The following is an 11,779-nucleotide window of genomic DNA, read 5'->3' as shown; positions in this document are numbered from 1 at the left end:
TATTCTGAGCCAAAAAATTACAAAACAATTCTCACAAAGTTTTCCGGTTGCTTGGGCTGTCAAGGCCCTGGCGACGGGATGCTGGTGCTGGTATATAACGTCGCGGGAACACATCTCATCATCCAGTTCGTGACGGAACTTGGTCCAGTAAACACCAATATGGTAAGACCATTATGGATCAAACTACTCTTCTCTTTCGTCTTCCATAAATTCTCACAACCGTTAACAACAACTACGTAGAGTGCTGCTCTACGTCAACCAGAGCAGCGTTCGTGTGTCTGGTTCATGTGTTTACAATGTTGTGTGGCGAAGTTAATCATGTCTGAAGTTCTTGACGTTCACTGATAGGTTCGTTATCCTCGCTCCTGAGTGGCCCAAGAGCAGGCATTAAAGAGGAACTTATCATATATAGAGAAGATAAGTGCCGGAATCATGTTTCATCCTCTTTCTCGTCCGGTCATGCAACCTTGCGTTTGTTTACCCTCGAGATGTGTATCTTTAATCTTGTTCGCTTTCCACAAGTCAATTGACTTAGGAAAACTCTTCCTCATTAGGAGGAAGTGATCATTTGATCTGTGACCACTAAGTGCTGTCGGGTCGTTGGGGATATAGCCTCGGCTACCAATGACATTTTGAACTGTCAGTGTGGTTAAGTATTCAAGAGTAGTGGATTCGGCATTGGGTTTTCAGATCCTTGGGGTTCAAAGTTCGAACCGTTTCATGAGGAAGAGTTTTCCTAATATATACCTAGTAGCCAGAACGCAGTTCTTGGCCTACTATGCAAGGCCTGATTTGCGTAAAAAGCAAAGTTTTCCAAAATTGCAATATTTTTCTCATTTTTTGCTAATGAAATAATAAAGCTATGCTTTTCATTATGAATGAGCTATTTTTTTAATTTTAGTTAAAACTAACGTAGATATATGACCGTACCTAACCAACCCTACCTAACCTAACCTAACCTATCTTAAACTAACCTAAACTAACATAACTAAATCAATAATTTATGTTCTTAATATAATATAATAATCATATGTAAAATAAACCAATAGGCAACAATTTATTGAAAATAAAAAAAATCACTCGGCCTATTAGGCAAATCGGGCCTTGCATAGTAGGCCGAGAAGTGCTCTCTGGCTATATATTCTAGAAGGGGTACCACCTCTGGTGCAAGTGTAGGGACATATATATATATGTCGTACCTAGTAGCCAGAACTCACTTCTCAGCCTACTATTCAAGGGCTGATTTGCCTAATAAGCCAAGTTTTCCTGAATTAATATATTTACTATAATTTTTTTCTTATGAAATGATAAAGCAACCCTTTTCTCTATGTATGAGGTCAATTTTTTTTATTGGAGTTAAAATTAACTTAGATATATGACCGAACCTAACCAACCCTACCTAACCTAACCTAACTTATATTTATAGGTAAGGTTAGGTTAGGTAGCCAAAAAAAGCTAGGTTAGGTTAGGTTAGGTAGGTTAGGTAGACGAAAAAACATTAATTCATGAAAACTTGGCTTATTAGGCAAATCGGGCCTTGAATAGTAGGCTGAGAAGTGCGTTCTGGCTATTAGGTACGACATATATATATATATATATATATATATATATATATATATATATATATATATATATATATATATATATATATATATATATATATATATATATATATATATACATATATATAAAATTCTGATGTCACTGAATCTATTCTTTATATGCATACTACTCTAAGCTTATACATTTGACAGGAAGGTCAGAACTACCACAGCCCCCCTCACAGTAACATTATTCTAGTGTCTGCTGGAAAATTTCACATTAGCAGAAATGGCAAATTTTCCTTAAAATTTAACATTCAGTTGGTTCTGAAGTAACACCAGTATATTAATGAATGTTGATACAATTTCAGAAGTTGGTGTTAATGTCCTTGGCCTTGGCCATGCTGGCCGTATCTAGCTTGGCCCGGCCAGGTGGACATGGAGGCGGAGGCGGCGGTGGCGGCTATGGAGGAGGCGGTGGCGGCCATGGAGGTGGTGGCGGTGGCGGCCATGGAGGTGGTGGCGGCGGCGGCTATGCTGGTGGTTCTTCTACCAGCGGCTTCAGCTTTGGAGGCCATGGAGGTGGCGGTGGTGGCGGCGGCCATGGAGGTGGCGGTGGCGGCCATGGAGGTGGTGGTGGGGGCCATGGAGGTGGTGGTGGTGGGGGCGGTTATAGTGGCGGCTCGTCTACCAGCGGCTTCAGCTTCGGAGGTCATGGAGGTGGCGGTGGTGGCCATGGAGGTGGTGGTGGCGGCGGTGGCGGACACAGTGGTGGTGGAGGCGGAGGTTATGGAGCTGGTTCATCGTCCAGTAGTTTTAGCCTTGGAGGACATGGAGGTGGTGGCGGAGGCGGCGGCCATGGGGGTGGCGGAGGCGGCGGCCATGGGGGTGGCGGTGGCGGCTTTGGTGGCGGAGGAGGCTATGGGGGTGGTTCTTCATCAGGCAGTTTCAGCCTCGGAGGACATGGAGGTGGCGGCTCTGGTGGTGGTGGTGGCGGCTATGGAGGAGGCGGCTATGGGAAATAAACCTCGTTACTGTAAGCAGATATATTTATTATGTCATGAATAATGACATCAAACATTTGCTGAGTATTTCCTGTTACTGGTCCAGCAATTAATTATCATGTCAATCACATTATTGAATATTGTAAATAAATAAATAATATCATGCTATTCCTTTTATCTGTATTATTTTCAATATTATCAGAATAATAATTCGGTAAAATTAGGATGATAATGTGACACCATAGCTCTAGAGCTTTGAAAAATACTGATTAAAAGATCCTCGAAATGGTTAATTATTTATGCTTCAGAGGACTAAAGAACATAATTGATTTTCCTGAATATTGTGGTTTGATTATGGCCTGAGGTCTTTCAACCTCTGGAAGGGCGTTACGGCGGATTCAATTGTTTCAGACAAACTAATAGCAGTATCTTAGCCGTTAGTATTGTCTTGTAATATATAAACTCTCAGCGAATACTGACTGATAAATAGGTTCACCTTTCAGTGTATTCCTTGTTTTTAGCTTAAGAGCGTTTCTTGAAATTCAGAGTTGATTGTTCTTCATAACAGACATTGTAAGAACAAATTAAATGTGCATAATTGCTAATAATGAAGGTTAGGCTGAAGTAATTCTCTCACATAACAAACACTCGTCACAATGTTAGTATGAAGAGTGCAAGTGACACACCTGTGAAGCACTTGTCATATTGTCCGTTCGGAGAGTGCAAGTGACGCTCATGTGAAGCACCTGTCATATTGTCTGTACGGAGAGTGAAAGTGCAGCCCGTCCTTCATACAGAGACCCAAAAATGATTCCATGCACCCGCTAAAATCCCTGTTTATGATTGAAAAACGATTTACACACATCTCACAACTGATTTCGTTCGAACTCTTTCAGAACAAGTGCTTCACTGATGAATTTTGTTCGAACCACAACGCTGTAAGATCTTCACCCACGTACTAAAATTACAAATAATCGCCAACAGAACCTAAACACCTAACCTAACCTAACCTATGTCTATATAGGCACAACCCAGGAAACACAAACTGAAACTGTCTCTATTTTCAGCTTGTTACAACTTGTAATAAAGTTGTTACATCTTGGCTTAACGTGTTTATGACGTATTTGAACGTTGTTACAACTTGCTATATTGGTTGTTATAACTGGTTACGAGGTGTTAAAACTTGTTCGAACGTTGTACCATCGACGTAGTTTCGGTGTGTGTTTGGCGGGAATATGCTACTATATTATAATATTAAATTATATTTGAGAAAATTCCCATTTTGAATAAATAGCATGTCAAAATTTATGGATGCGTCTGTGGGGTTGACCACTGGATGTAGATTGGCTGGCTGACCAGCGAAGGGTCCGGGGTGCGCGGCGGCCTGCTCCCAGTCCAGCTCCAGCTGACAGTATGTCCAGACCGGGGATGCGGCCCTCTGGTTATTTTGTTTGGCGACATGGGGCACCCTCTTCCCCTGTCCGCCGTTCTGAGACAATTGGTCTGGATTTATCTGGCAGGGCGTCGTACCTGGCTGTGGAAGTGGTGATATGGGATATGTTATCTTGAGATGATTTCGGGGCTTAGCGTCCCCACGGCTCGGTCCTCGATCAGGCCTCTTTCTTGTTACATACCCCCAGGAAGTATCTTCTTGAGGTTATCTTCAGATGATTTCGTTTTTTTTTTGTTTTTTGTTTTTTTAGTGTCCCCGTGGCCCGGTCCTCGACCAGGTCTCCACCCCCAGGAAGCAGCCCGTGACAGCTGACTAACACCCAAGTACCTATTTTACTGCTAGGTAACAGGGGCATAGGGTGAAAAAAACTCTGCCCATTGTTTCTCGCCGGCGCCTGGGATCGAACCCAGGACCACAGGATCACAAGCCCAGCGTACTGTCCGCTCGGCCGACCGGCTCCGAGCAGCTGTCCCGTAGTAGCCAAGTAGCCCGTAGCAGCTGTCTAACTCCCAGATACCTATATACTGCTAGGTAACAGGGACATCAGAGTGAAAGAAACATTTTGCCTATTTGTTTCTGCCTTCACCGTGGATCGAACCCGGAACCTCAGGACTACGAATCCGAAGTACTGTCCACTCAGCTGTCAGGTGTCCTATATAATGGGATAGTAACTTAAGAGTGTAACATGTTGGCAGTTTATGTTCTTCTGGTTGCTTCCGTTCCTGTTACAGGGTCATTCGGTCCAGCTTCTGCATTGGACCGAGGTCTTGAAGTGGGTAGAGTGTAACTGTGTATTAGCTAGGTATTGATTGCTGGTCTAGATTTCTCGATATGCAGCGCTTCACTGATGTCTAATCTTCTGTTGTCAATGTATCTATCAATTATTTCGGTGTTGCTCGTCAAAATATCCCTGGTGATCGTCTCTTTGTGTGTGGCGATTATATGTTCCTTGATGGAGCCTTGTTGTTTGTATATTGTTAAACGCCTAGAGAGAGACGTAGTTGTCTTGCCTATATACTGAGTTCGTTGGGGCTGACAATCTCCAAGTAGGCACGTGAAGGCGTAAACAGCGTAGGTCTCTTTCAAGACGTTTTTCTTGGTGTCTGGAAAATTCTTCATTAGCAGGTTGGCGGTTTTCCTATTCTTATAATATATTGTTAGTGTTATCTTTTGGTTGACGTCAGTTGGGGTAACGTTCCTCTCAATGATCTCTTTTAGGGCTCTTTCCTCTGCTTTGTGGGCCGTGGAGAAGACGTTTCTGTAGAACAGTTTTATTGGAAGTACGGGTATTGCGGTATTATTGATACTGTTGCCTGTTGCTCATCTCGCCACCTTCCTTTTTATTATGTCTTCGACATAACCTTTGGAGAAACCATTGTTAACTAAAATCTGTCTTCTACATAACTCCTCATCCAACTGCTTCCACTCAGAGCTGTGAGTGAGAGCTCGGTCGACGTAACCGTTCACAACACTCCGTTTGTATCTCTCCAATGAAGTCGCTGTCAGCGTTAAGGAAAATCCCTATGTTTGTCTCCTTAGTATACTGCATGATGAAAGCTGCGGTTCCTTTCCATGACTGCTACATCTAAGAAGGGCAGAGAACCCCCACTCTCCATCTCATAAGTGAAGTTTAAAACTAAGTTTTGCAAAACTCATTCCTGCCAGAATCATAATCGAGCCAGATTCATATGATTCGTGCCAGAATAATAAATCTAAAACTCTTTGTCGTTTTCAGCGAAGTATATATATGCATATGTATGTGAATACAGGATATGTGGAAGCTGGTCAGAATTGCATTTCTCCTTTGTAAACGCCCGTTAATGAAACTGGAAAGAGACACCTCGAACACTGTTTATATTGAGCAGACGTAAAGCTGCGTATATATGTTTGTAGGTTAGATTTGCATTTTAAAAGCACTACAATCACCTTCGGTGGTTGATTGTTCAATAAATCACTGAACTATATGTTTGACAGATCTCTAATCCTGTCATTGTAGGAGAGTAAGAAATGTATATATGCTGCTTAGCATTGTAAATGTGTGGCAACATCTGTGATAGAAAATATTTAAAAAAAAAATCTTTATACTGGTTTAAAAAATGTGAATCATTAGTACAACTATTACATACAATTTTAACCATATAAATCACGGTTTATAAAAAAGGAATCCTTATTTTAAACATTAGGATCATTATGACTTTTTATTAATATTATTACCCAAGTTTTGCGGGAGAACCCTTATACCAGAAACAGTCCATACAAATACAACAATTACAAACAATTTTTTTTTCATTATATGAGGAAAATAACAAACGATTACTACTAGTATATAATAATTTTTCATTAAATATTACAAAAAACATTTGTTTAACCTTAACAATAGCAATTTGTTTAATAGGAGTTTTGTTTAAGTAAATTGTTAACAGTCCATAATAGTAGCTTTCCTATTTTAATAATAAACATTCGTTGAGAATTACTTTTTTTTTTACTTTAGTCAATTTCTGCATATATATATTTCTAATAAACTTTCTTATAAGAGAAACTTCTGCTGGTCCTGGCTTTGGCCCCCAGACTCAATCGAACAAGTGGTATAGAAAGTGCTGAAATAACTAAGGCGTTTTGAAATAGAAAAATAGATATTAAATTTCTAATCGACATTACCTAACTGCCCCACAAGGATTCCAGGTGGCACCTACCTACCTACTGCCTGACTGGAACTTCAGGCCTTCCGGTGGGGTGCCACTTTGGCATGTTGGTGATTCATGTCTGAGTCATATAACTTGTTAACCATTATATCATTGGCAATAATAATTCATTCACCTGGACACTTGGAGCCTTGAACCGCCGTCCACATGGACAGTAGTCAGTCGATCTACCTTTACTTCCTTTAAAATGTCCCAACCACTAAGGCTGGGTGGTGGAGCGACGGTCTCACCTCATGCAGGCCGGCGTTCAATCCCCCGACCGTCACAGTGGTTGGGCACCATTCCTTCCCCCCGTCCGATCCCAAATCCTTATCCTGACTCCATTCCCAGTGCTAAATAGTCGTAATGGCTTGGTACTTTCCCCTGAAAATTCCCTTCTCTTCCTTTAAAAGGGTGTTGGTGGCTCAGTAGGTAGAGCGGCTAGCTACTGTGTGGTGGTCAGTGGATCAAGGCTCCGATTGTCCAGATGAATGAAATGGTATTATTCACAGTCATGGTGCTTAGCAAATTTACATATCGACATATACATATTCAAACCTTATCTAAAGGTTCCTATTGGGCAGCAGACAGGTTTCTCTAGAATCTTTCTCTATTAAGGGGTGTTGATAATTAGATGAGGGTGTAATATGAGTAAAAATTTTCTGATCTATCCAGTATTATATGCAGTAATAACATGAAATGTGACATAACAGAATCACTTTGTAGAAAACACTCCTTTAATTATCAGTTTCTACTAATGATAAAATAATAACAAAAAAATCAATACTGATGACATCGATGTGTATCAGAATTTGACAAGACTTCATCAATCAGCGCAATAAATGCTTGAAAATTTAAGTTATAAGTTCAAACTTGTCATATTACACCTGAAGTGTTCAGGTGTAACTTGACCTTTTCTTCTGGGATCTGGAAGTTTGCTGATGCTGGTTGACTAAATATTGGTATCTCACTTTCCTCATATTCAAAGGTTTGCGATGGATTATTATCTTGTGGTGAGTTAATTTATTAATTTGTGTTTTAAATGTGTTAGAAGATCTTGCCACTTTGTGTGTTTGTTAAATAATATGTATTTCTCACTTTATTTGGTTCTCCATGTGTCATGTTGGGCCATGTTAACACCTTAAACATGACCCCAACATGAGCCGTCACTCTACACGTGGTTTGCTATAGTATTATTATTTTGGGGCCTTGTCACATCTGTATGTTTTATAATTGAGTAGTATTTAAGACAGCATTATTTATATTAATATTTATGTGAGTACTAAAATCAGTCACAATCAGTACTCAGTCTCAATGTAGGATTGAAAACAGGAGATGCTTTTTCACCCACAGGGTTATTAGCTCATGGAACCGCCTACCCACCGATGCCGTAAATCCAGAAATTCTGTTAACTTTTAGTATTCAATTGGAAAAATTCATCAAGACAAATGGGGGGACTTCGACAAGCCGACGGCTTCCTGTCCTCGTCGAGGCCACTGGTGATAGTGGCTCTTATGTAAACTCAGGTAAAAAAAAATTGTGAGAGCTGACTTGGACGTTTTAGAGGTAACGTGAGAGAAAACGTGTCTCTCAGATGTTTATTTGATTCGAACATATCCTCGTTAATCCATACGGAAAATATGACTGGTGCTTCACACGAGTCACTTCTCCTCTCCGTTCGGATAATATGACAGATGCTTTACATGTTGGTCACTTGCACTCTCTGGATGGACAATATGACATATACTTCTCACGAGCATCTCTTGCACTCTCCTTGTGGACAATATGACAGGTGCTTCACATGAGCGTCACTTGCACTTTCCGTACGGAAAATACAACATGTGCTTTACACTTGTCACTTGCACTCTCCATTCGGACAATATGACAGGTGCTTCACATGTGTCACTTGTACTCTCCGTACGGACAATATGACAAGTGCTTCACATGTGTGTCACTTGCAATCTTCATACTAACATTGTGACGAGTGTTTGTCACGTGAGAGAGTTACATCAGCCTAACCTTCATTATTAGCAATTACGCACATTTAACTTGTTCTTCTAATGGCTATTATGTAGATCAAGAAACTCCGAATTTCAGGATATGCTCTTAAGCTAACAGCAAGGAATGCACCGAGAGGTGTACCTATTTATCAGTGAATATTCGCTGAGAGTTTATATTTTACAAGACAATACTAACGACTAAGATATTGCTGCTAGGTGGTCAAAAGGCAATTAAATCCGCTGTAACGCCCTTCCACGGGTTGAAAGACCTTCAACCCATAACCAAAACCACAAACTTCCAGTTATACATTCAGGAGTCGGCCGCTAGAGGTCGCCGTGTGAGGGCGTGTTGTGTGCGCCTCTCTTAGTGCTGCCTGGAATGTTGTAGTGTCCGGGCCGGGGCGCAGCCCCCGGCCCGGACAGTTTTGAGTCAGCGCCATGGGGAACCCCCTGGCCCCCCCCCTATTTGCCATACGAAGACTATAGGCCTGGAGTTCACTGGCCGAGCGACATATCTTGTGGTGGGGGTCTTTCTGTTGGATATGCTCCGCGTTCGAATGTCTGATGTATTTAGTACACAACTGCTAACGACCCACCTGACACACGTCAAGTTCCACTCCCCAACTGTCTATCAAGACTTCGTGGCCAGGTATGATGGGCGTTTGTTTAACCTCCCGGGTGACGGTAGTAGTCTCTGTCTCGGAGCGCTGGTGTGCCCTCACGTATGTGGCGCTGCATGGGGTCCCCTTTGAATTTACTGAAGACCTTCTTTGGCGTTATTTTGGGAACTTTGGGACCGTGGTTTCCCTATGGTTGAATAACGTCTCTTCCGGCAGGTGGCGAGGGGTCTCGTGTGGTACCTGGACCCCTCGCCCTGCGTCTCAAGTCGCCTGTTTTATCTACTGTTACGTTGATGGGCTACAACTTGCGTGCTATTTACGCAGGGCAGCCCAGGACATGTTTTCTTTGTGGACTTGTGGAGCACCAAGTGGCAGCCTGTACTGGAGAAGCAGCTGCACCTGTGAACTTGTTTAGAGAGGAGGATTTTCTCCCGTTGGTGGCTCAAGATCTGTTGCCTTGTGATGGTGTGGGTGGGGAGGCTTCCCTACTGTCTGGTGACCCAGTGATGTTACCAGGTTCCTCGGTTTGTGTGCCCGTGAGTACAGTGTGCCCGTGAGTACAGGCCCGTGTGCGTGACGGGGTGGTGGTGTGTTAGGTTCGGCCCCTGCAGTCAGCCTTTTTGCTTCAGCAGGCTCTCTCGCTTCAGCAGGCTTCCTCGCCTCTACATGCTTCTTCTCCTCTGCAGGGGCATGTATCTCCGCGTGCTCCCTCTCCTGTGCTGGCCCCTTTACTTCCGCCAGCTCCACCTGCCCTGTCTCCAGTTCTGGTGCTCCCTGTGGAATGTGGCCTCGTGCCCCATATCGTCGAGGCTGATGTACTGCAGGGTCGCACTTTACCCACCGTAGGGCAGCCGGCCGACGGCTCTTCTCGGGTGGCGACAGCTCCGACGATCAACGACCAGTCTCGAAATGTTCTCGGACAGATAGGAGTGTGTCGTCACCTAGTTGGGTGGGCTGCGGAATGTGACCTGGAGGACTCTGAGGGCTCTTCCTCTGTGGAGTGCGAAGTTGGTGTGCAAGGTGGTGCTGTGGATCCGGCGGGTGGCTTGGACCCTGTTGTTGGGGTGGTGGCTGGTGAGGAACCCTTGGATCCTGCTTTGGGTACCTCGCCTGCGTTCGTGTGTTTTGGTTCCACGTGGGGGGTAGTTCCCCCTGCCGACGATGCTGGTGAGCATGGTGGGATGGTGGAGGTTCTAAAAAAAGGCTGCTCGTGTGCTCCATGCCCCTGTCTCCTGTTCCATCGGCGGAGGTGTTACCACCTCTCCAGTCTTCGCCTTCTTCTTTAGTGTCTCCTGTCTCGTCGGCGGCAGTATTGCCGCCTCTCCAGTCTTCGCCTTCAGTGTCTACTGCCTCGCCGGCGGCGGTGGTGCCGCCTCTTCAGCCTCCACCTCCGTTTTCGTTGACCAATGATCCGGGGCGACCTCCTCCGCCCGGGGTGGTTCCGCCTGATATTGTAGTGCCGGAGCTCATAAAGTACCCGCGGCGTCGTGGGAATGTCCGCCCTACCGACCGAGAGTGGGTGACTTGGAATGTTTATGCTAGGATGTTTCCGAAGAAGGATTTCCCTTGGAGGTATGAGGATCATTGTTTATAGTGTGCTTGTTACTGTTGCACTGGTTTCCTGTGTGTTTCGGTGTCTGTTTGTGTATGTAAGTGTGGTTGTGGGAGTGGTGGTTGCGTGTGTCTGTGGTTGGGGTGTTAGTTCCCGGTTCCTGCGTGTTCCGGTATTTTTGTTTGGGAGTTTCGGTGTGTAGATGTGGTTTTTTTATCGGTTTTCGGTTTTTGCATGTTCCGGTGTTTGTTCTAGTGTGTATCCATGCGTGGATGTGGGGTTTTCTTATTTTCTTTGTCATGTCTTTTCTACTCTGTCATGTCTTATTCTTGTCTTTATTGTCGTTCATTTTACATTAGGGTCTGTTTTTTCTGCCTCTCTGTTCCTGTGTGTTCCGGTTATTTGTTTGTGTGTAATAGTTTTTGTGTGGCCCTTGTGGCTGATTTGTTTTCTGTGTTAATTTGTTTCTTGCTTCTTTCTGTACCTTTTGTTTATTTCCCTTTTTGTTTCTACACTTCCTGTCCGTTTCAATGTTCTCTGTTTGTGCATTGTTTTATAGTATCTTTGAACAATATTTTTTTTTATTTTATAAATAAAAACAAGTTATATACTCAGGAAAATCAATAATGTTCGCTTAGTCCTCTGAAGCATAAATGATTAACTATTTCGAGGATCTTTTAATTAGTATTTCTCAAAGCTCTAGAACTATGGTGTCTCATTATCATCCTAATTTTATCGAATTATTATTCTGAAAATATTGAAATAATACAGATAAAAGGAATAACATGATATTATTTATTTATTTACAATATTCAATAATGTGATTGACATGATAACTAATTGCTGGACCAGTAACAGGAAATACTCAACAAATGTTTGATATCATTATACATGACTTAATAAACATATCTGCTTACAGTAACGAGGT

At 42.9% G+C, this 11,779-nt stretch overlaps 1 protein-coding gene across 1 annotated transcript; it reads left to right on the top strand.

Moving 5' to 3' along the window:
• Nucleotides 1–1,795: 1,795 nt before the first annotated feature.
• LOC123754161 (uncharacterized) lies at nucleotides 1,796–2,691 on the top strand. Its single transcript, XM_045736367.2, has one exon. It carries the CDS (start codon nucleotides 1,895–1,897, stop codon nucleotides 2,564–2,566), a length of 672 nt encoding a protein of 223 aa, XP_045592323.2. The 5' UTR covers nucleotides 1,796–1,894; the 3' UTR covers nucleotides 2,567–2,691.
• The last annotated feature ends 9,088 nt before the right edge of the window (nucleotides 2,692–11,779 follow it).

Source organism: Procambarus clarkii, chromosome 6, assembly GCF_040958095.1.
Source record: "Procambarus clarkii isolate CNS0578487 chromosome 6, FALCON_Pclarkii_2.0, whole genome shotgun sequence".
Taxonomy (NCBI): domain Eukaryota; kingdom Metazoa; phylum Arthropoda; class Malacostraca; order Decapoda; family Cambaridae; genus Procambarus; species Procambarus clarkii.
This window is presented reverse-complemented; position numbering and strand designations above follow the sequence as displayed.

Excerpts from the sequence above, each read along its gene's own strand:
- LOC123754161 (XM_045736367.2), top strand. The coding sequence starts at position 1,895 with ATGTTGATACAATTTCAGAAGTTGGTGTTAATGTCCTTGGCCTTGGCC.